The following is a 25844-nucleotide window of genomic DNA, read 5'->3' on the forward strand; positions in this document are numbered from 1 at the left end:
GCAAAACTCGAGCACACACTGAGATGTGCAGGTCATGTCCAAGTGTGGGTCAATTGCTATAAAAATAAGCAATTCAGTTCTCAGTGGCCCTGTCTGCGCCAAGTCTTAGCTCAGGGGAGTTAAGTGATCATTTTCCCTTGAAACACAGCCTGTGACTTCAAAAGAAATAGGTAGCACTTGCGTCTAGCAGCTTAATCACTCACAAAAAGCTAGGTGGGAAACAGGCATTGGTTTTTTGACCAGCAACTGCTGTGATAACCTAACAATTAAAAAAAGACAAAAAAGATGAATTAGGAACCTTTACCTAAGGCACAGCCATACATATTTAGGAGAAAGCTTTTTTAAATTTAAAACTTCAATGGCTCTTCATAACATACCTATTCCAAGTGAGCTTAAAAGAACCACTCTTTCTGATGGGTAGAGCAACACACTTCAAGCAGGATCTTTCCACAGCTACACCAGCATCCACACAGCCACTCACTCAATCCCCCTCCCCAGTGGGAGGGGAGAAAGAGCAGGATGAACAAAAGCAAGAAGGTTTCATGAAAAGTCAACACAGAGACAGTTTAATAAGGGCTGCAAAGGCAGTCTCTCATCACCTCCCACAAGCAGACTGATGCCCAGTCATGGAACAACAGTCAGCTTGAAAGACAAAGTCTTGACGGGCAGATGTGGGGGAAAACAATGAATCAACAAAGCAACACAGAGGATGCATAGAGGCAAGCTGCCAGAAAGCAGCAGGGAAGTCAAAGGACAAGCAAAGGAGAGTAGTGTGCTTTAAACACACAGAACATGCAGTAGAGCTTCTATAAAGGAACTAACACCAGAAAACAATAATATGGGAGGGGGTTGGGGATAGAGACGTTTTTCCCATTTTCCTTTTTTAAAGTAGAATAGTATCAAGCTGTCACAGAGTGTGTCTGACAGAGCTGTGCTGTACTGGCATTAGTTTCCTTACAAGAACACCAAGATCAGGAGCTGCTCTAAATCAATTTTCTTTGAAATGGATTTGCTCCAAGTGATTTTGTTTCCAGGACCCAGCCTGATTAGAGGTCATGGCTGCAATTCTGTTGGAGGAAAGGAAATGGCAGGTGTCAGGGGTAATTCATGTGTGATCTGTAGACACTGGTCATGGGGCTGCTCCAAACTGCAACAGACCTGTCATGACAATGATAGGTTGAGGTCATGCCAGGGAGACCAGGAAGGCAAAGGGTACATCAGTCTTGACAGTAATGAGAGCACCATTCAGTATCCCACAGTTGCAAGTTTCTCTAGATTTAGCTTCTTTTCATTTTTCCTTTTTTGTTGTTGCTTCTACTGCAAGGACAACGCTGCAGCTTGCTTACCTTTGTGACTGTGGTAAATTAAAGGAAATATAAGGAAAACATTAGAAGCACATTTGCTATTTTCCTGAACAAGTTACATGATTACTTCAGAGAAAAGGGGAGAGCAGCTAGTAAACACTGAAAATTGCTGCTGGAGTTTGCCAGCCAGGAAGCAGCTTTAGGTCTTCCATCATCAGCCAACTTTGCAAGGACCACGAATGCTGCCCATAGTGGGTAGACCCAGCCAAGGCATGCAATCATCTCACACCCCAAACCTGGTATGACTCCTTTTAGTGAAAAGATTTGATGTTGCCTAGCTCAGGAAAGGTCTAAAGTGTAGAAAAAGAAGAGGAAAGAGGTCTCTTACTGCTAACTCATGGGACTGAGGACCCCCAAATCTGGGTTTGTCTTTTACATGTAACTTTATTTTCCAGTGAACACAACTCCATTCTCTCTACAGCCTGAACTTCCCAAGGGCTGAGCACACTCAAAGCTACCAACAGCTCTACCAACCCACACCTGCTGCAAGCAGCACTTAATTGGGTAACAAAGTAAGTAGTAGCAGAGATACAGCATGCAAACAGATAAACTGTTTGCAAATTCATATGTATTAATCTCAGCATATTTATACATACACAAGCAGACACACATATGCACATATATGTACACAGACACCTAACTATGAAACTGCTGTCATGTTCTCACTCTCAGAACCTGGGTGAAGTATAAAAACAACAGTACAAATACAAACAGTAGTTTCACATTATTTGCAGTGAAGTCTTTTATTCAGGCTGTACCCATTCAGATCCCTTCTCAATTCCCTCAACATGATGCAGAAACTGCCCACCATTGCAAACAAAAGGACAGACTGGTGAAGATTTCAAGCAGCAGCAGCAAAAGCTACAGCAGGAGAGAAACTGCAGGAAACAGGAACACAGATAAGGCCCCTCAGTGTTTTTGGACTTAGGTGCAGACAGAGACCAAACAAGATCATTTAAGTCCAGAGCATGATACAAGTCCAGAAGAAAGCGAGTAGGGGAAAAAAACCCCTAAACAAACAAAAATCCCAAAACAAGCCAAAAAAACAAGGCTGTGAATTTCCCTTAAGGAAACTGAATTATCAGAAATGCTGGAAAGTCTAACACACAGTACCTCAGGCTCTCTTCCTGAACTCTGAATTTGTTTCCTAGACCAAAGGAGCTAATTACTGCCTGTGAAACCAAAGACACCATCCCGAAATAACCTGCCCTACAAGACCACAACTCTTTATCAGGGAAAAACTATCCCCATTGCTGTGTATCTATTGCTTGCACACTTGCTCTGTCTGTTAGACACCTGTAAAGTTTCTTGTATTTTACCACATGAAATTTGGAGTCAGGTAGAAACAAATAAACCAAAAAACCCTTTGTCAAAAATCAATTCTCAGTAAGTTCTGTCCTTTAGGTTTTATTTTTGTGAGTAAAAATTTTTACTGGCCTCATATCAGCCACCACAATTGAGCAACTTTATTCCTCTGTTCCCTGTTCCTCATGGGAAAAAACACAATTGCCTCAGCATTTCCTGCTCATGAAAGTAAGTTGCTCTGCTGTAAACAGAAGAGAGGAAAAAAGTCACAAACCAAGCAATACAAATATGTGTATAGGCCCTTCATTAGGTTCTTGCACTTTAACACATACTTGAAGAAAATCTTTCACTACATTTTAAGACTTGTTTCATTACGACATACCATATCTTAGAAAACTAATGATCCCAATTGTCTTTTAAAAATGTAATTTGGTTTGCAGGGTGTCTCAGCTCTTTACCTGAAACAAAAATAAATGTGCCTGATGTGCTAAAGCTCACCTGCAGAACAGAAACTGCAGGGTGCAGCCACTGCCAGTTTTGAGTGGGTTTTGCCTCATTTGTGTCAACCTCTGACTAACATACTCCAAACCCCAAATCACCGCTGAACTGAGTATTTGTGAGGCATCATTGTTACTTATCTAGATCTCACACCTTTCTGAGCCATCCCCTACTACGTCAGTGTTTCACTGACCTTGAGGTCAGTCCCTGTCATACAGAACAGCAGGAACTGAATTTCAGTGATAACTACAGCTCATACTAAGTTTTGCAGTCAGTATGCACCAAGGCTGCTAATGTCTATCCAGACAGGCTGGAACAGCCAGGCTTCAAACTAAATCTAGTGATGAACTCTTCCTTTCTCAGGTGTTCAGCACTTCAACTGCCATGCAACTTGCTGGGAAGAAGAGACAGCTGATGTCTCCTCCTCCCCCTTGGCCCCAGCCTCTGTTCACTAGGCAGGTTGAGCTGCACCTTTTTCTCTTCCCTATCTGCCCTCACAAGATGAAAACCGTCTGACACATCTTTCTCAAAACACCAGCCAGTACAGACGTTTTCTTACGCTGCAGCTTCCCTTGATTGGGATACAGCTGATACTGAAGACACCACCTGCAGCGACAGCCTCTGGCAGGCAAAGAGGTTAATCAGGCAGACTGAAATCAGGATTTAGAAGCAAACCTTAGTACACTGAAGCACAGGTTCCTCACTCCAAAATAGCAGCAATTCACTGCCTTCTGCCTGCAGCCCCCACACACCTCAAAGGTGAGCAGTTGCTTCATGCACGTCCTACACTGACCTTCTCCTTTGTTTGTATCAGCTTGACATTTGAATTTAAGTAGTTTTCAATAGTATACTCCTAGCTTGCAATTAAGCCTCCATTAAATCCAGAGCTACTTTTTTATCTGCACATGGTAAGAAGCCAGCTAGCTACTTGAAGTCTAGCAATTTCACTTCCCTGAAATCGGAGTCTTCCTCCTTGCTGCAGGGAGTTTTTTTCACAGTGTTAATAAACAGGCCTTCCCCCACATTAAATGCATTAGACTCGTTAGTAGTTTGAATCACAGCTTTATTCCCAACTCCTCCAGAGCTTCATTTTTTGTATTTTTCTTCCCAACTGTTCAACGTTGGAATCTAGCATAAGAACTGTTTTAACCAAATTTTACTACATCCCCTAACAGTATCTATACTACCACTACCTAAAATCCTACTGTTTTTCCATGAAGGTCAACTATTTCACCAAAGTATCACAGTAGAAAGTGGATTAATACATTAAACAGAAATTGGTGGAGTAGACAACACATTAAAAAAATATATACTTAGTATTTTAGGAAGTCATTTAACACTTAAATATTTAGGAAGTAGGTTTGACCCTTAACTTGTACCAGAACTGTCTTCAAGCACATTGGCCACAAAGTGCCCTGAGTCCAACACTTGGGAGTTGCTGCAGAACACGAGACCAGCTAATTTCTGAATTTCAAGATTGGTAGTGGTTACACTACTCTTACAAAAAGACATTTGCTTTCATGGTATTTCAAAAACAGTTACAAAACTCTGCACTGGTACCAACTGCACCAAAAGACAGCAAGTCATCTAATATGACCTACTGTCATTAAAATTCCTGCTCCTCTGAAGCTCTCATCTGTAAGTTGTTTACACATTTTTGATGTTTTGATTACATTGTTAGGAATTTTGCTTCTGGCTGTATAGACTAATTTTAGCAAGTCTCCTTTCCTACACACCTTTTGATTATTAACATTGCAATACAGTATGGGTAAGGAGGTTGTCTATAAGGCTTTAAATAGATTCAGATATATCAGCTTTGGGCCTTTAAATTACCAACTACACACCAAATGAATTAACACTCATTGGTTGCAACATGCTTTGATTTAGGCAAAACAGTCTTAAAAATGTTTAAAATATATACACAATTAAAAGGTCTCATAGCACTCTTGTACCTTAATTATGCAATCTCCATATGCCTACTTAGTTTCAAGATACTTACCACAAATCAGTCAATCACTAATTCTGTTTGTTCACCATGTGAAATAACAAGAAATAATGTCTCCAGACCCATCACTGGAAAGGGCCATGCCTGGCACCTATATATACCATATACACTGTCCTGGTCACAGTCCTTCGTATTATTGGTCACACTCTTCCCATGTCTCCCATCCTGTCTGTGCCACCATCCGCAGCCCTTTGCTTCCAATTCCAAAGGGAAATGCCACTTTTTCCAGCTAGGAAGTATTTGGATTACAAATATCCCACATTCATTCCACACCTATTCCCCACAGTTAAAAGAATACTATGGGCTTTAGGAATACCCTAATTGCAAAACACTGCTTTGACAAGTCTGCTACTTGTAAAGACATTACTGAGAATGTCAGTATTTTACATTCCTCTCAAAGATGGACATGACTTTGCCTTGGCTCCCTCTCCCCTACTCAGTTACATTTAACAATTCAAACAGGGTACAAGCAAATTCTGGATCAACAGCAGGATCTAGTTTTGCCTCCATTCCACTACAGATTTGTGTGAAAAGACCATTTCCATTTAACATTAGCAGTTTACAAAGACTTCAAAGTAAATAAAGACAGCTAAAAGCAAACCCACACACTAAAAATTAATTATATTCTCTAAATTATTCAATGCTTAACAGATGTATTCAAACTAGTTATCTCTGCAATTCAATTCAAGGCTACAGAATAAAAGCAATTCCAAGCATACCCACAAGCACAATTTAGCATGCTGGATCAACAGCACATAGTATTAAGCTGTGAGAGAACAACTAGGCTCAAAAATAATCCTGTTTAAATTTGGAGAGAGTTTTATTTCTGCTGATTTTCTTTATTACCGCCAAAAAAACTACTGAAATACACCATGCTAGTCTGAAGTTTTTTCATTTAATACCCCACTTCTTCATAACCACGTACATTGACTTCCCACCTTTCATATAATCCTTTTAAGTCCGTAGATCATAACTATATGATTTCCCATTCTGAAATCCACAAAGGTGGCTTCATTATTTCCAGATAAAACTACACTATCATTAGCCAAGAAAATAACATTTTAAACAAAAAAGCCTACAAAACAAAACCAAAAAATGAGCGCTCATTTGGAAACTAAATGGTAAATGGATCTTCATCCAAGTTCCGAGTCCAATGTAATGTGAAAATCAAGTAAGGTGACAAACAAAAGGTTATTTGTTAGTAGAAGCAGTATTCCCCCAAGAAGCAACAATTTCCCGCGTATTTATTTGTGCAGAGATGAGTTACATTTTAGCAAGATGTTATATGCATGATATCTGTCCAAGCTTTTCAACAAGAGTTCATGTGGTTTCATCCACACAGTGCATTTCAGGGAGGAAAAAAATTAATATATGTGACACTATAACTTTACTCCTAAAAAGGCTTTAGTTTGCTGTCTTAAATTATGGCTTAATCCCTGACTATATGCAATTTATCAAAATGGTAACACATAAAAGAAAGACACTAAAAGTTTTGGGAGATATTTTACTAATGTACAATTTTATTAGCGATGTACAATAGACATTTTAATTCTCTATTTATCCTGTCTCCTTGAAGCTTAGTAAATGCTTGTTTGTATATAAAACTACACAATGCCTTTTTGTGAGGACCAGAAATTGTGAAAATCTAAGTGCTACAGTATATTTTGTAGTGATTTAACACGTTGTCCAGAAGAGTTACCAGCCACTTCAATGAAGGACTTCTAAAAATATTTCTGATCAAGTTCAAATGTAAGTTCATAAATAGTGATTGGTTTGCTCATGCCCATTATACTGCTAAGTACAAATGTCTCCAATATAAAATACCGTTTCAATACATTTCTCCACATGGACAACTAGATAATCCAGCCATATTTACTTCTAAACAAGGCTAATACAAATTTACAAGCAAAGTAACTTCAAAATTTATTCAGAATAATTATTTTTCAACCAGAAGCTTTACTTTGGACAACGCAGAAGTATATTGCAAGTGACATTCTGCAGCAGAAGCTGGAGGCTTGAGAGTAACAACTAAGAAAGACTAAATATCAGCAATACACACTTTTACAAGAATTCTGACCATTCTGAATGTTAACATCAAAGACCAGATGCTTCAGTTTGTGCGCCTGTCAATCAAAACCTCCACACAAAAGAAAAATTTAAAATTTCCCACAGAACACAGTATTTCAGAGAACATGTTAGACACTGGCATGACATTTCCCAGATCAAATTGGCAACTGAAATTTAACATCCACCTGAGCTTGTTTTGCTAAGCTTACTATTTCAGACAGCTTCACCACCTGAAAAACAGAAAATAAAAACTTCATTTCAAAACAATCCTAACTTGACTGAGCTGGATCAACCTTTTTAAACAAAGTGACAGCAGGCAACCATCAGTAAGATATTAGAGGGGGCTAGGGGTAGGATTACTATCTAGCTCAGTACTTCTTAATCACTTTTAAATGAAAGATAATCAAGTCTTCTAGAAAACATCTCAGAGTTAAAAAGGTTGCTTCTCATTTATAATGAAGTATCTTGACAAAATACTAAAAGTTTTAAATTTTATGTGCCCCCTTGTTATTTTGGGAGGTGTTGAGGTGGCCACTCGCAGGAGATTCTATATATCTAGAAGCTATTTCTCCTCTGAGTTTTTGTTGCAAGCATTTCTGGTTCTTATTTTGATACCTTAAGGAGCCTCATCTTCTCCTGCATAACAACTCTAAATCTCTCTGAATTACTTCCTGCTTAGAATGAAATGTTATAACTGACTAAGTGGTTCTTTGGGGAAAAAAATTCCTAAGTTTCCCCATGACACAAAACCCACCAGATATCTTCTAATTTCTTGCTATACATTTCTTGAACAACTTTCTTTTCCACAAACAAACCAAAGCAACACACACACACAAAAACCAGCGTATCTGAACATCTGAATAGCTAATTATCTTAGAAGGCAACATGATGATCACCTATAGTTTTAATCATGCACACCGAAATAGTGGTCAATAAAAGGAAGTGTTACATTGCATTTTTCAGCCACCTCAACTTAAGTATTTTCTCCCAATTAATAAAGCTAAGCTCTTAGCCATTCTCCTACCAAGTGGAATAGCTAAGACCTGATCATTGATCTGGTTTTGGTTTGTGGGGTTTAATAACTTCTGACTGCATAGCTGTTCCCCTGACAAACTATGTACTTACTAACTTATAAAATACTTGCTTCAGGCACTGGTAGCAACGGGCACTGGGATTTATCCTAAGCTACCTTTATTGATTGAGTGGAGTTCTGACTTTTCAATACTCTGCAACAGATGCTATGTTCTGAACAGAATATTCATAACCGGCTTACCATTTTTTACAGCTTATTCTTATACATTCTTACCATTTTTGCAGCTTCATCCAAGTCATCACATGCAAGGATTTTAAGGCCACTAGCTGTTATTAAAGCTTTGGCATCATCAACTCGTGTACCTTAAGAAACAGATAAAATGCCACTCTTATTGAACAGGAGAGTACTACTACTACTGCTACCTACTAGTCTCATATTTCTAGGAAGCCTGTTCCAAAAGTTAGTGAATAAATCTAGAAAACAACATTAGTAGTTAAAAAGCAGAAGTCTCTTTTTATTAACTTGCCGATCCTCACCATCTAAATTCAAGGTTTGCTTTATTTCTCCATTGACTTCAACTCACAGGTAACTTGCTACACAATAGAGAAGCTCAGTAACACCTGTCAATTAGGTAGAAATATATTCAAATATATATGAAGCACACTCACCTTGCAACCGTACCACAATAGGGATTTTTAGCTCCAAATCCTTTACTGCCATAACGATGCCTTGTGCTATAACATCACATCTCATAATGCCACCAAAAATATTTACCAGAATAGCCAGTACCTACAGAATCAACGACAATATTCACATTAAAAATGGCCAGAGACACATCAGATGAAAGCAGCACACAGCCTTCAGCCTAAGGATAATTCAAGCTCTTTAAGTGCATTAAAGGACTCTGCAAAAGACAGAACATTTCTGTTCTATAGAACATCAGCAACCAAAGTACAGTTCTATAGAGTCACATACAGCAGAGCAGTTACTTCAGGAAACTGTCAACTATTTATCTTTCCATGTCTAACAGTACTCCAGCAGAGTAACTGTAACCAGTAACTCCACATACTGAAGAAACTAAAAGACACAAGAAATTTTAAAAACTCATACACAAGGCCCTGTTTACACAGCTTACTTAAAAGCCAGCAACCTTAGAGATACGCTATCTGAAATACATTTTATTCAGGAGGATTAAGTCACCAGTTAAGAGAACTCAAGTGGTAGAAAGGAAGGGTAAAAAGAACCACGGTCAGAGGTGAAAGATGAAACAAAGCAGGAACCAAAATGAGTAGGCAGCCTTAGATGACAAAATAAACTCAACAAAACATTCCTGTGCAACTGGTTCATAAACAGTAACTTGGTTATCTTCCAATTAGACTAGCTCATCTGTGTGACATTGTTCTTGCTCCTGCTACCAATGGGCAACTTAGGCTGGCTCCCCAGAAGGCTGTTCCAAACAGCCCCTGAACCAAACCCTGAGTGCAGTCCATGGCACTAGCAGGCTGCACTGCTCTGTGACTTTCAGCACCAGGAATCCCAGCTATAGCAGTTTTTTCATAAAATAGTGAGCAACTGAAAGAAGGCAGAAAGGAAAAGTTGTATTAAGAAGCCTGTTTGGACACCCTCTGTCCATGCATCAGCAGAGAATTTGCACTGTAAAAACTCATCCCAGATCAGCAACCCTCAGATTCTACCTTGTTTCTTCTCTCTGTAATTCAGGTGCTCTGTGACTGTGTCCCTCACTGTTCCCTCAATTTGCTGGAAAAATGTGAAGAAAGAATAAGTCTTACGAGGAGCGGCTGATGGAGCTGGGAGAAAAGGAGGCTCGGGGGGTCCTTTTCACTCTCTACAGCTGCCTGAAAGGATGCAGCAAGGTGGGGTTGTCTCTCCTCCCAAGTAACAAGCAGTAAGACAAGAAGGAATGGCTTCAAGTTGCACCAGGGGAGTTTTAGATTGGATACTGGGAAAAATTTCTTCCCCAAAAGGGATGTTAATCACTGGCACAGGCTGCTCAAGAGGTGGTTGAGTCACCAACCCTGAAGGTATTTAAGACTTGTGGACGTGGTGCTCAGAGACATGGTTTAGTGCAGGACTGGGCAATGTCTGACTTACGGTTAGACTCAATTTTAAAGGTCTTTTCCAATCTAAATGATTAAATGATTCTATAACACTCTTGGAGGGTGTTAAAGATCCTGCACTGGATAATAAGTCTTTCCAATGAGAAAGAGACTAAGCTCCTCTGGAACATCACTCACTATTTGTTTCTGGCCCTTTCCAAAGATGAGCAAGTGGCACACAAAATTCTGGTGCAAAAGTAGCATACCGTTAGCAGGTCTCGCAAGTCATTCCCACATTTACACCTTTTTAAATAATTTTATTTTTAAAAAGCCCCAAACTGCCAAGTTCCCACTGAGATAAGCATCTCTGCGTAGACCACCATACTATTTTTGTGGAAAAGCTGTTCCTCTAAGTTTCAACCAATTTATTATTTTAATAATATTCAAGCATTTCTGATAAACTTTTAGTAGGATAAACATTAAAGCCTTTCCAAGCCCATTACAAAGTTATTTTATCTTACATTACATATAATCAGTACCTTAGAAACTTGTTTGTGTACAGCACAGCAAATATTCATCTCTACAACTCTGCAAAACACAGACCCAGCAGCAAAACTGGTCCAAAAGAAAAAAAAAGTGGAAAACCATCTGAATACTGCTTTCTCTTTAAAGAGCAAACAGTATGAGTTTGACTCCAAGATTTCTGTAAAGATTCAAATACAGCTGTAACTTCAACCAGAACACACAAAACTGTCCACTCAGTACACAGCCAAAGAACCTGTTTTTTAAAAAGGTAAAAAAATTCAATAGATTTTCAGGCCTCCTTCATCTGCACCAGGATTAAGCCAAGATTTTCATCTTCTTTCTCTCTAGTTCTGTGCTTATAAAAACATGTTTTCTGGAGAACATGCACTAAGCATTGTCTTCCACATCATAGCCTGTTTTACCACTGCATAGGACCTTGATACGCCAACTCTTCCCTCACCTTTTTATCAGAGGTAATAAGCTTAAAGGCTTCTGTCACTTGCTGCACTGTAGCACCACCACCAACATCAAGGAAGTTTGCTGGAGTTCCGCCGTGAAGTTTAATTATATCCATTGTGGCCATAGCTAAACCAGCACCATTGACTACATGAGAATAAAGATAGCATTTAGGAATTCAGTTTATAAATCCATTAGGTCATTTAAAATTCATTAAATAGTACATACCTAAGCAGCCTATGTTTCCATCCAATCCTATATAGTTGAGATCTGCTTTTGCAGCATCCTTGTCTCTTTGGTCTTCCTGTGTCCAGTCCTGCATATCAAAGATCTTCTTCTGACGATAGGCAGAATTGCTGTCAAAGTTTATCTTTGCATCCATACACATCACTGAAAGGGAAAAAACCCCATCATTTAATATTAGAGTAACAACTCAACTGCTTCATGAATGTGTTCAAGTATGTTAAGTCAAACTTGGCAGCTAGGTCATGCAGTCCAAACACAAAGGTTTGCTAAAAGACACATTTAGCACTGCCAATAAATACAAGATTCTCTCCAGTTTCCCCATATAATCAGTTATGCACAAAAAGGGAAGATAACTATTTCTTGAGACACTCTAAACCCAAAAAAGCTTAGAACAAGCTGTTAGATAAATCTGGGCAAATTATGCTTTCTCAGATTACACTGCAGCCTAGAAAAGAGCAGGGATGGGGGGAATGCACCACCACAAGTAATTAGCATAAAATTAATCCCTACAGAAGGTCTCTGGTTTGAGGTTTTTTAATCCATCTTAGTTTTTGCTTTTAGAACAAATATATATAATGTGTGTGCATGAATGTAAGCACACAGAAACACAATGAAGAAGTCTCTGAGTTGGAAGAAAAAGTGTCAGGAAAAAACACTAAAATAAATTTACGTAGATTTAACAAGCGGAAAATCTACAGTATTCTTTACATCAGAACTAATATCTGTCTGTACAAATGTATCACTTCATTTCTATCCCTCAGTGAAAATGATATAAAAATGACAAGGCACAAGAAACAGATGGGAGAGACTGCTCTACACTGATCATTAAAGCACTATTAAAAAAAAAAAAAAAAAAACCACACAAAAAAACCACCCCAGTAAGAGTAATTATACACTTTGATGAAAGAGCTACATTCATACTTAAATTTCAAACTGTTGTATCTGAGTTCAATTACAAATACTCTCTACAGCCTTATTTTTTGTAGAGGGGAATTGGCTGTGACTGAACATTAAATTGAACATAAATTGAACTATTCTGCAATTGGATATGCTAAAAACCTGATAAACATCACGATATTACTTAAACCCCTACAGTCTTTCAATACATCACATTCCATCAGTTATTCTAATGCTTGAGTCACAAAGGCAGGAGATTTCTAGAAGGCGCTACTATTCTGGTTACCTTTACAGTATCAATTTTGGTCGGCTCAAGTTTCAATTCATGAGTTTTGAATGCCTTATTGTGGGTAGATGTGCTCTTTTTTAAAAAATAAATTTAAATTAAAAAAGGAAGTCACTTAAGATCATACTGAGCAATTAAGAGCAGATTTCTACTATATTTAGATTCTCAAATTTATCTGCTTTATTAATGCTTTTCAACATCCCATGTTAATGCTAACTCCTCTTGCTGTATACAGCTGAAGTTTTAGCAGCGTGAAGCAACCAAGATTTACAAAAACATCAAGGTGTTACATCAACAGTATGACTAAGAAACATTACCAACTCCTGATGCATCTTCCACCATAGGATTTATTTCTATCATGGTAGCATCATATTTCAGAAAGAGATTATATAATTTGATCATATTTTCAGCTGCTTCATCCACCAGATTAGGAGGAAATCCCATTTTCTGGGCAAGCTGAAAGTAAAAGAATGGTTATTGGTTAATTCATGTTAGAGGTGTCTCAGTTTAGCTTTTATTTCAGTTTCAATTGAATTTGTAGATATAGAACCTGTACTGTCCACCACCAGGAAAAAACTAAACTCACTCTTAGGTTTGAACAGATTGTTTTCAATACAGAACACTGCCTTATCCTAAAAAAGAACTAATAAAAACTTATTATGATATGCCTTTACATAGCTGTATAAAAGCTAGATAAAGCACTGCCATGTAGTTGGATTTACATTGATTTACCTGAAAATACTTAAATATCTACTTCAAATCTGTTTCAAACAAGGGTTTAAGACAACTCCGCAGGTTGCATGCACACACTCCTTACAAAAATTAGAAGCAATCCTCCCATGCTTAGTAATGTGTACTTTCCCACATTAACAATTACCCTAACAGCTTGCTCCTTTTTTATGCCTTCTACTATATCGATGGGTTCCTTAATTATCGCCTCAGGATTCTCTGCAGCAACATCTTCAATATTAACACCACCCTGAGAACTGCCTATCAGCACAGGACCCTAGAACAAAGAGGAAAGAAAAGAAGCTTAAGTAATTTTATACCACACAATTGAAACTTAATTCTTCCCCTAAGATACCTCACAGCAATAAAACCTTTTTTGTTGAAAAATTTTTAACTTGGACATTTTTCTTGTATGCTCTGAAGAGAATGTTACTATCTACTCAATACATCCACATAAAACCTTTTACTAATACTTTCCAAATGCCAAGGTGTGTGTTAGGTCCACTTTCTTTTAACAAGGAAAAATTTCCTTCGTAAAGTAAAAGCAGAGCAATTAACACAGATATACTAGTTTTAGATTTTGATAAAAGATTCAACTTCATAATCACACACATTTTATCTTTTAGGTATCACTAGAGAAAAAATCACATTCTCACCCCCACCTTCTTCACTCACCCCTACACAAAGATCAAATTTCAGGCACTCATTTATTCATTCTGCCATGCCCCAACTCCAAGGATGAATGGAGGTCTGCAGAACTTAGTGATAAATTACTGCAAACCATACCTGTTCAGTATGATCACAACATTCAGTAACTAAAGCCTTCACTCAAAGTAAGTCATAGCAAAACAAAACAGCACTCAATTATTCCTTAATAAAAGAAATTAAGAAACCAGAATTGATAGCATTTGCAGCTGAGTTTATTTTTAAAAAAGCTATCTAAATCTCAACAAAAACATCAAGGACTCACTACCATGGAACCTAAAAATCTCTCCTCCAGTTCACAGTAAAGACATACTTGGATCCCTTCAAGCAACCTTCCCTTATCACCACCCATGCATGGATTATGACCCATGGGTATACTAAGGCAGCATCTCCTATCAGCAGAACTCTTGAGGATTAAACAGTCTTATAACTGTTGACAGTTAATTATAGAAAATGTGACCCTGGTTCAGAGAACATGCTTAATAACCACACCACCTCCCTCCCATTATCATCCTCCCAAATGGAAATATATACCCAGCAAATTATCTTGCATCTAATAGCAAGGTATGACCCAATGAATATTTTCGGATAATCTTATCTTGAACTGTCAGTAAGCTACAAACTGATCATAAAATAACTCATTGTTCCATAGAACTGATCAAAGTGAACAGTTTTGCTTAAAACACAAACCCCTGTTGGTGAATAATATCCAAGCAATAAAGTTCCAGTTTCAGCTGACTATTTTAATCATTTTTCCTCTCCTTAAAGGAAGAGGTTTGCAACATCAGGAATAAACACTCTGTGCTATTCAACCTTCACACTTCCTTCTTTTGAAAGGCACTTCCTCATCCTAAGCGTCCTATACAAGTTATAATAATTACAAGCACATCTAAAAAAATGACTTACAGCAGTAAAAACAATGCACATCCCTATCAAAAGGCAACAACCCACACAGTATGCTCAATACATGCTAATAAGATTTATCTTTTATACAACAGCAGGAACAAGTCATGAAAACGTTTCCCTTCTTTATCTAATTTGCTTAAATCAGTTACAGTCAATTTTATTTCCATAAGCATCCTTGCTTATTGCTTACAGAATTTTAAGTCTAAAATCCATTCATTCACAGCATTTTAATGCCACCTTGTGGTATGTACGATAACACTTGAATCTTCCCTGCTCTATTCCAGCACACATCACAGTGGAGGTGCCCAAGTCACATAATTCAATACAGCTGCTACTTTCCTATCAAAAAGAACACTACAGAGGAGGAAAAAGGAACAAATACAATATTTAATTCCTAATACTGCTACCAAAAAAGAAATAACAGTAAGACTAGTTTTCTCACTCCTCCATAGAAAATTATTTCATGTTTATTTCACATCATGCCAGATATACTCCTCTCATTACCAAAACCAGTGCCTCTGCAAACTCCTAAGCACCTGAACAGACCAGACCCACTTTTTCTGAGCTTCAGAAAATGAAGTTCCAAGAACCGTTGTACCCTGGCTTCATTACAGTTATTTAGCAATTCATGTTCTATGCTCCAAATAGAACACTTGTCTGTCAGAAAAACACTGACACATTTCAGTAACCACGTTTGAATTGTAGCCTAAAATACTACATACCCACCCATACAGCCCATACATGCAGAAAAGACTGGCTTTCATTTTCCTGAAAGCCCTGAAGACAGACCTCTAGGCCCAAATCTTCTCACCCATTCCTGAAGAGCATTAGCATAAGAAAGCTACTAGCACTCTCAAAATCGAGGGACACACCAGTGCACTTCTCAGAACCTTCTCACACTGGAGAAAAAGGATGTTGGATTTATGCATGACCATTTGCTCTTCTACAACACTTACTTGTCTTGTTTCTGACACTCAAAAATAGGGTGTACATGTACATGCACACATATAGCTGTGTTTTTAAACTAAGTTTTATAATCTGGTAGGCAAATGCAAATTAAAACCAAAATGAAAATTACCCCCTTATTCTACCCATCTCCCCTTTGGCCATGTGACTCTGGGTTTCAGTTGGGGCTACCAATACTCATTTATTATTCTGTAAATGTAAATTGTAGCATTACATCTTTAACACATTTTAAAACAGAGGCAATCATATAGTCAGATATACTAGAAAACAAAATTTCGCTTGTGTACTTCAGATTTTCTAAAGCAAGTGAACAATACAGTGAACAGTTTTGTTGATTGCTTTTAAATTCAGTTGTTACAAGTTAATTAGCTTACTTCTATTTCTAATATTACTCACTTGAAAAGACCTTTCCATTGTTATTGCAAAATAGTATTCTCTCCTGGGATATCTGCGCTCACAGATAAATACTTGATTGCATATTCTGCCCTTCTCTCCTGTCTGCTTGGTAAACAACTTCTTTCCAATCATTTGGGAGGAGACAGCTTTTGCTTCTTCTGGACTAGAATAAAAGAAGCTCAGAATGTGACAAAGAAACTGCTGTAAAAACAGAAGTAGCATTAAAAAAGTCTTATCTAATTTTTGTTATTTTTAATGCTAATAATTAAAACACTGGTTTTAAAGAAAGCAATAGGTTCAATCCATAACGTGAAACGTTGAACTTTTTCCACTTGGTTGGATAATTTAGAAAGAACTTACGAAAAAACTATTTTCACTCCTCCTTTGAGGCCACCTTCAAATGTTCCTTTCCCTCTACCACCAGCTAAAACCTGTGCTTTTACCACAAGATCCTTTGAACCTAGAACAAAAGAAAACCCAAAAATTTGTCATCTGTGACTATTAAAACAAATTGCTTCAGGTAGAGTAACAAAGGCTCCTTTAATTTTATCCCCCCTTCTCCATGCCCACCATTCAAAACACAAACATATGAATCAAAGACTATATTGTCATTCACATAGATTATCCAAAAATCTTAAATAATCCACAAATTGCAGCTTTAGGCTGTTCTGTGAACAAACCTTGGTGAGTTAGTATCCAAAAACGCTGGTGTTCTGATACATCTTTAATACATGTTGGAGTCACAGATGATAAAGCCAGGAAGAAATAGTTAGCACCTCACAGATTATTAACATGATGAAACTGAGTATCTGACATACCACATAATGCAAGGTTTTCCTCCATCAACTGCAAATACCCTGTACCTGTAACCACTACCTTCCCAGCAATGATATATATATAACCACAAAACTTACCCAAGTCAGCTTGCCAGGTCCACTCTGGCTTCCATCCAGCAGAGCACTAATGCATAAGCTTGAGCGCTTTGCAGAAGCCAGAGGCCTAAACAAACCCACTATTCTTCCCAGAGTAGACAAAATAAGCCCTTTAGTTGGCTTTAACTGTTTAAAAATCCTTTATAAAATATTCTTCTAAGTAGGGGAAACTGGGCATTTGGTTTTAAAAAGTAAAGGTGAGACTATAACAAAAATTAACTGGGATATTCTGAACTGTCACTGAAAGACAAAAAAGCAAAGAGAAAGTTTATCAAGTCATTTAGGGCAATAATGGAAAAAAACCAACTCCTGAGTTAATTATTCACGTTCACTTACACAGAGTACAGACAGCAGCTAAGACTGCAAGATGTTAACAACTGCCCCATTTGCATTTGTTCAGCACATCCCATCTTTTCTCATGCCACCATCAGCTGAGCCACTGATCTTTCCAAGCAAAAAAAGAACTTGCCGTTTCCTTGGATGTTAAAAGGGAACCATGGAAATGCCTAAGAAAAATTACAGTACTCAAGCAAAACTAGCCACTACACATACCGAGGAAGGTTATGACAGACACAAAAATTGCGTTGGTTCCTATTTTGACTTATGTCCTGCCTGGACAGGTGAAACTAAACTCCAACAGTATCACAAGCTAGGGTGGCTGTAAGCAGAAGACTCAAGTTACTCCTCCTTATTAGCTATCTGTTGATTTTACTTTTTGAATGTCTACCTAACAATAGAGCTCTGAACTCACACATGATTTTAGAGTTCTTTTGCACAAGAAGCATGAAGGTTATAAACACACGAGTATATGTAGATTTACTACAGTCTATGCCTCTAATATTTAATTCAGTTCCTGAAGAGAACTGTATTTACTGGCAATCAAGTTAATATATTTTATAGAAGTCACATGAGACAACTTTTATGCAATTACTTTAAGTACAAAGCTTGCTTTCCATTTCCTACACTAAGTCCAGAAGATAAAAAACTGCTACTACAGAGAAGTTTTCAGAAAAGCCATGGAAGTTCACCCACAGGCACCTTCTTCGTAGCAATTATTCCTCCTAGCAACAAACGTCAGAATCTGAACAAGTCAAAACGAGATCCCAGATAAAGGTCTGGTTAAGATCTCAGCTGGTACATCATATTTAGCTCTGAGCAAAAAAGTAAATTGGTCACTAAGATGATCACTGAAATTAAGAGATTCCCTTACAAGAAATGAGCTTAGCACATCCTTAAATCTATCAAAGGAGACGAAAGCAAGAACACAACTACAGTCTTCAGCCATACCTGTAATGGACAGAGCAAGAACACATGACTACATGTACACCATTCATTCTGGTTTCTGCTCTGCAACAGCCAAAAACAAAAGCCATCTACCAAGAAGTCAGTTTTAAAAAGGTGCAGGAAAAAAAGACCCTCCTTTACACAAAATATAACGAAGCCTGCCAGGAGATACGAAGGAAGCATAGAAGAGTCAAAAGGAACTGGGCAGAGGTATTCTCTCTGATAGTCTTAAGACAACAAATATTAAGGCTGAGGGGAAATGAGAAGTAATTGACTGCAGAAAACAGGCAGGCTAAGAATTGCTCTAAATGGTATGCTCTTTTGTACCTGGGCAGAGTAGTGGGCTAAATGCACCACTGTCCTGATCCTAGAAGATAGTTCTTAAAAATATTATTATTATTATTATGCATTATTATATTTTGTCAACATACAGACATGGAAAACAGTGAGAGAAAAACATCTTTTAATTTTTCACAATCAGTTTTGGCTGTAACATCATTGGACTAATCCTTATGCAACAACTGAGTCATTAAATGAGCAGATTACTAATGATCCATAAATTGTTTTCCTCTAGCACTGCAAACTAGCTGCTTGATTGCATAAACAAGTTCAAGGCTCATTTGATCAGCTACGCTTACAAGCAATTAAGCTGCACAGAGGTACCTGAAACAAATTTAAGATAGTACATCCCAAGAAAACCATAACCCATCATGCAGGAAGTTTATTGTTCAATGAACATTTTTTCCCACAGCTCCTATTTAAAATGACTCTAAAACTAGAGGAAGTGTTTGGTCACACACCTCATCTGCAGTGTTCCAGCAGCACTGTCACACAATCTGACACAACAAAGAACTGCTGATACACAGCAACCCAAGAAAAAAATTTGGAAACTAGCAGCTACCATAGTTTTCTACTCAGTATCAACAGTTGTGCCCTTGTTTTTCGCTTACATGGCTTTGAAATACTGCTAGGCTTGTGTTTCAATGAAAAATAGCAGTTTCTGCCCTAGAGCAGATATCCACAGAGTTTATGCCAGCAAACACGCCATCAGAGAAGTCCCATCCTGCCTCCAGCCCTCAGCTTTTCACTCCAGCCTTGTTTCTTGTGCCAGTAGAAGCATTTGTGCTATCATGCCTTGAAGCATATCAGAACAGTGATTCCCTGAAGGCAAAAGCTCGTCCAGCAGACAGACAGTGCTTCTGCAGACTCGTGCACCATGTGACAGGCACACAGGAACTTCAGCGAGCAGGACTTCAGCTTTCAGCAGCAGTAACAAATTGTAAAGCCTTACCACAGGGCACTAGAACACCAGTATAGCTAATGTAGGCAAGGCAACCTACAGCCCAATGCACGAGTCTCAGAACAAGCATTTGGTAAGCATCACATTTCCACGTTAATGGCAGTCAGCCCTAAAAGCACATATAAGTAAAATAGCCAGAAAAAAAATAGGAAATGCTTAGAAAATTAAGAGTAGATACCAATGAGAACAGGTGTCTGAAATCAGAACACTGACTTATCATTAATCTGTTCAGGACAACAAAAGTCTTATACATTACTAACACTACAGGTTTCACCTTCAACAATGATTTATTAACTAGACAGTGAAAGACTTATAAAGTCAGTAAACAAAACGATCTTCACTTCTATCAATACTAATATTTATTTTTTGAAAGGAATAATTTCTGATTCTGTAACTTAAGCTTTCAAACTGAGAGAAAGATCAATGCATGCAGGCAAGCAGAAAGACATCCATGTAAAATACAATCTTCTAATAAGCTTATTAAGAGGCAAGAAGGGTCATTGTTCCATTGTATCTCTGAAGGTTTCTGTGCAAGTGGAAAGTCCAATGATTACAGCAGAGAGACCTTATTAAAACATTCTGCTTTACAAGTTTCCATTCTGACTTTCGTCAAATCACATTAATTGCCACTTCTCTGCCCAGTACTAACTGTAGCAGAGGTACTGCTTTCCACGTATTACAGACACCTTCAGAATCACTATGCAAGCCTAATCTACTCTGACAGGACAGACAACAGTAAAAGGCAGTGACAAGTTAGTAACACAAGTGTCAATCAAATTCTCATCTACCATTCAACTGCAAATTTATCCTGGGAGAGACAGAGACCTGTAACTTTTGCTTCAGTCTGTATTTCAAAGTTCTTGTACCAGAAGAAGTAACTCCCCATTTATAACACATGCTAATTTTTTCTTGCTGCACAGATACAAAAAAACTAAGCTTAAACAACACAGATATATTTACTGGCATTAGGAAAATATGGGTTTGTAACTAGCAACAGGAGTATCAACATAAATAATATGCTGACCCTAATTCTGCCAACAGAGCAGAGAATCTCTTCAGAGTACACTGTCTGCGTTTTATTAAGTATAGTTATTGGAATTTCAACTTCAAAATCATATTTTTTCCAGCATTTCAAACTTTCGAGTGTTAGAAGACTGACTGCATGCAAATCGGAAGTATAACTACTGAAATAATTATGTGCCAGGAATCATCACACTTTCACTGAAAGGACCATACCAGTCAGCAGACTGAACAAGATGTTTTGCTGTTACAAAATATTTTCTACACAAATACTTCCTGACATTAATCAACTGCATCAAGTTCGTCATCAGCTCACCGGACAGGTTTGGTTTTGGCTTAAGTCAAGCAATTAAAATACAGAGGTCAAAATTTGAATGTGCTGGTTATACAGGTTTATTTTAATTAGTGAATTATCTTCAACAATATGTTTTGATATTTTAACTTCAAAGGAGTGAAGTGCTATAGGAGAAAGCAAAGGCTGAAGCAAAATGTAAGATTCAGATGCCAAAAAAATAACATTTGCCAGAATGTAAGTAAATGCTTGGTTTCTAAACTACTACTGCTGGTTATCTAGAGATTTTGACCAGGTAAGAAGGACCATAATTACATGATTTTTTTTAACATCTGGGGGATTTCTGCTTAAGTTTGCCACCTTAGATCACCATCTATGTCCTAGAGCAACTTGAATAAAAAGTCTGGAGTTTCAGACAACCTAAAAGACATCAGGTAACATAGGCAGATAAAGGACTAACAAGGAAACTGACAATGGCAAAACAACCAAAAAAATACTAGAAAAGAAAGTATGACAGACATGAGTTTTCACTATCACATAGAATAGAAAACCCCAAAAACTTAAATCAGACAGCCAAGGAGGGTGCAGCATACACTAAGGAGAAAACCATCCCAGCTTTTCGCCACAGTACCTGGAATATCTCTTTTGAAGAGCTAATAAAGAAAAAACTAGCACTTTACCTAGGAAAATAATTGCACACATTGTACCAAACTTTGATTTCTGACTAAATCAAGCCTGAGATCAAAAATTCTATTTATAACTCTACCCAGGTTTACACATTACTTTTTTAAAGTTTTTTTAACAGATACAAGTTGTATGTTTAGGCAACAGATGGGAAAATAATTAACACTGAAAAGTACTTAAAAGGTTTTAGTAACATTGAAAAGAATCCAAAAGGTCTGAAAAAAACCCATCTTTTAATCACAGAACTAAACCAATTACTGGAGTCATTCTGTATAAAGCATACCAACATTCTTTATACACCACACAGACATGGAGCTCTTAAACTGCAACAGAAAAAGAGTCTATTTCAGGAGCTTTCAGTCTCCTTTCAAGAACTCTGATGAAGAAAGGTGAAATATTTTGCATTCAATCTCTCAACGCCTCCTATTTTATACAGCTTTATATTTTACTAAAATTTGACAGTCTACCACACACATAAAGCTGTGGGATTCACTACCTGAAAACCGAACAAAACCACCAGAACACAAAAGCTGTTTCAAAATATTAATGTCTTAAAAAGTCTTACTTCTCAAATCATCATGAATAGGAATATATGCTATAAAAAAAACCCAGACAAGCACACAATATGTCACTGCCTTCCACTCAATTGTTACCAGAGGAAGGTATCAGGAAGAATCAAAACTTGAATTACAACAATACATAGCACCCACGGAAGTGTGTCTTAAGAAACAACATTCTTCATTTCAAATAGTGCATTCTGCTGAGCTGTCTGCCATCACACTGATCAAGCATCTGCTCACTAAAGTCTTTAGGTTCATTAGTCACATTCTTAATAACACACAAATATCAGCTTCTCAATCAGAACTGGTCACAGTGCTAGCTGGAATGCACACATGGCTACGAGTAAACCATAAACTTGAAGGCAATCAAGTCATGCTGCAGTCTCTTATCAAAGCTTTGAAACAGAACTTACTCAGCTCATTTCTTTAAAATTTAAGTGAGATGCTCATGTAACACTGATTTAGCTACAGACACAGCTAACCTATGATAATCTCTGTTAATGAGAAGTTTGCATTTGCTATACATTGGGATAAAAAGTTACCCATTTCTAAGTGAAGTATTTGCAAAAAGGAAGAAAACCCATGCCAAACTTAACCTTTAGTCAGAAATCTGCTCTGTGTAAATTTACCAGGAACATGTGGATCAGCACTAGGGAAATAGAGCAAAGAGTATTACCAACTGTCTTCATAATGATCTATATAAACTACTGATAAAACAGTCTAGCATATATAAAGAAACAAAAAATAATTTCATATCTACTGGCAACTACTCCCACACAACAAAAATAAACAATGAGCAGGTGGACCAAAAAAAGTGAATTTTTTCATTCTGGTAGATTGGTTTGGTTTGTGTTTTGTTGATTTTTTTTTTAAGTACTAAATGAAAACTAGCAGGTAAATGCCTACAAAAAACAAAGAAATCCAAAACACTGGAGCAAAGAATAGTATGCCACCACTCAGAATGAGTTCTGGACATATTCGAGCAATGCCTCAAAACCTCAAGCTCCTTCAGTGTGTTCTCCTTTTGGGAAGTTTTCCGTTCCTCATCTCAAGTACCAAAGAAGGCCAATAGCACTGAATACAAATCGACTCCAACAAAGTACTTGGCTAACAACCAAAAGCCCTGAATTCCTTTACTAAAGGATGCCAACTCATACGCTTCCCAACTTCATTCTTCTGATTCCCAAGAAATTGCCCAGATTCCCACACTCCAGATAAGAGGCACACCTATGATGTCACAGGTATGACACGGAGCTATAAACCAGCAGCCACACTGCTGTAGGAGCCCTTTCTGAACAAGAACAAAACAAAGGAGTCCTGACCAACGAGTTTCTGGGCTGTTGATTAAAGAGCCATAGACAAAGGTTCTCTCATTTTCCTCCAGCAATATCTGTGCAAGTATTAAAGTAGAGCAAAGGGGTATGCTGATTTGGGAAGTTTTGATCATGCTATAAGCTCACCCTTAACAGAAAGCAAGGTTCTGAAGTTTAAACCATTCTCAGAAGTATTTTAGCAACTTATTTTCGTATTAATGAAATTATTATAACTTTGTATCACTTACTCTCTAAGGGAAACAAGATAAAGAAGGTAGGCAGACAATACCTGAATTTCTGGGACATCATGTCTGAAGGAAAAGCAGCTTTTCAAATCTTTTCTACATTACAAAACAGCATAACTTGCTCTAGAAGAAAAATTATCTTTTTTTTCAGACCTCATTTCTCACATTAAATCTACACATGAAAGTGAAATTAATCCAACAAAACCTATAACATCAGGAATCACCACAAATGTGTCCATTTGGAAGTGAATAGAGATCTGAGCATTTGCATAAGAGAAAGGAATATGACAACCAATGTCCTCCACTAAAACTCTGTGACAAGCCTAATGTGTTTTTCCAGGGAGGAAAAAAAAATTCCAAGTTTTAAACTAAGAAAACCCTCCAAACAAACAAATCAACCAACCAAAAAAACTCCCACCTTCTAATGCCTGACACAATAAAAGCTGACTTCCATATTACATCCAAATTAAACCAAAAGATTTTACTAGGACACATAGTAGGTAAAGTCAAGTCCAAAATTAAAGCTCAATTCTAAATTAAGTATTTAAGCACAGGCAAATGACATTAGATACTTTTTCATCAACAAGCCACGAATCCAGAATGTAACTACAAGCCATCAAAGTTCTCCCCTCCTGTATGAAGTAGCTGCATTCTGCCAGAAAAGCACACTCACAAAGGAATAGGATTTTACTCTTCTTTTGTAGACTAAAGATAAGTATGGCTTGCATCTTCTGTTCTATATGCAATCTTGTCACCACCACTGAAGCTCTTCACACAAGATTTTCTCTAACCTTGCTGAAAGTAGAAAGAAAGCCAGGATTTGCACAAAGTAGAGTCCATTACTCATCTCAAGGAAGTTTAAGTAGCTGTGTTAGTCTAAGCTAATAGAATTTATACCTGACCTATTCCTTCTTAACAAGAAGAGAAGGCTGCTTCACAGGGAAGGCTCTCTCAAAGAAAAGGTATATTCAGAACTCCAAGCAACATCTTACCAAGAAGGACAGAAAAAATAGCTACACCTTGTATCAATCCCATGTCTATTTGTACATGTTCTCTTTAATATTATACCTATTTCTTTTGCTATTTTGTAAGCTTCATCTGGTGTATTGGCAACCACTCCATGTGGAACAGAAATGCCAGCCTCCTTCAACAGTCCCATGCTCAGGTATTCATGGAGCGATAGCCTCCTCTGTTGCTGCTGATGCACTTGAAACCCATGATTATTGAGTATTCCTGGACTTCCAGCAAGTACCTGAAGGAAAAGAATAAAAAGAACAAAAAAAGAAAACAAAAGCACGTAACTGTTGTGAAAAACTGCCTTCTTTGTTTAGGTTAAAAAAGAGTCTACATATTAAACAAGTATACTTTCGTGTACCAGTGCAAACACCTGAACACTTAATCCTACACTTCCACATTAGTCATTCGCATCAGGTGTGGTCTTTAATTTTGTGAGGTTTTATTGGGCAGGGGGAAGGAGCTGGTGAAACTGCTAGCACTGGCAAGGACTGGCAGGGTTAAAAATCCCTTGAGTATTTAGTTAGCATTTAAGTACTTTAAAAAACCATCTGTAAGAAAAAGAACCTCAAGGAATTTTGTAAGCATTCTGTAACACAAAAATTAACAACAACAAAAGCAAAAAATGTTTGGTGCATTTTTTGTATTTCACTACATGCAAACAGGACCTTAATTTTATACATACACAAAGCAGGACTCCTACTGAATTCAACTAATCCATGAACGTAGATGAGTACCAAAAGACTCACAGTAAAAAAA

The 25844-nt window shown here is 37.6% G+C and overlaps 1 protein-coding gene across 1 annotated transcript; it reads right to left on the minus strand.

Annotated features, from left to right (window-relative positions):
* Positions 1 to 6400: 6400 nt before the first annotated feature.
* On the minus strand, positions 6401 to 25319 carry SUCLA2 (succinate-CoA ligase ADP-forming beta subunit). The gene is made up of 10 exons (XM_008633173.2): positions 25140 to 25319; positions 16802 to 16901; positions 16442 to 16604; positions 13617 to 13745; positions 13057 to 13195; positions 11539 to 11700; positions 11315 to 11457; positions 8941 to 9061; positions 8546 to 8634; positions 6401 to 7469 (listed from the first exon to the last, which is right to left on the minus strand). Exons 1-10 carry the CDS (start codon positions 25228 to 25230, stop codon positions 7395 to 7397), a joined length of 1212 nt encoding a protein of 403 aa, XP_008631395.1. The 5' UTR covers positions 25231 to 25319; the 3' UTR covers positions 6401 to 7394.
* Between the last annotated feature and the right edge of the window lie 525 nt (positions 25320 to 25844).

The sequence above is a fragment of the Corvus brachyrhynchos genome, unplaced genomic scaffold, assembly GCF_000691975.1.
Source record: "Corvus brachyrhynchos isolate BGI_N302 unplaced genomic scaffold, ASM69197v1 scaffold202, whole genome shotgun sequence".
Taxonomy (NCBI): Eukaryota; Metazoa; Chordata; class Aves; order Passeriformes; family Corvidae; genus Corvus; species Corvus brachyrhynchos.

Coding starts and splice junctions, on each gene's coding strand:
- SUCLA2 (XM_008633173.2), bottom strand. CDS start 25,230: ATGGGACTGTTGAAGGAGGCTGGCATTTCTGTTCCACATGGAGTGGTT. Junction 13,746..16,441: donor CAATGGAAAGGTCTTTTCAA/GTGAGTAATATT, acceptor TCTTTGTTCTAG/GGTCCTGTGCTGATAGGCAG. Junction 11,458..11,538: donor TGGAAACATAGGCTGCTTAG/GTATGTACTATT, acceptor ATTCTCATGTAG/TCAATGGTGCTGGTTTAGCT.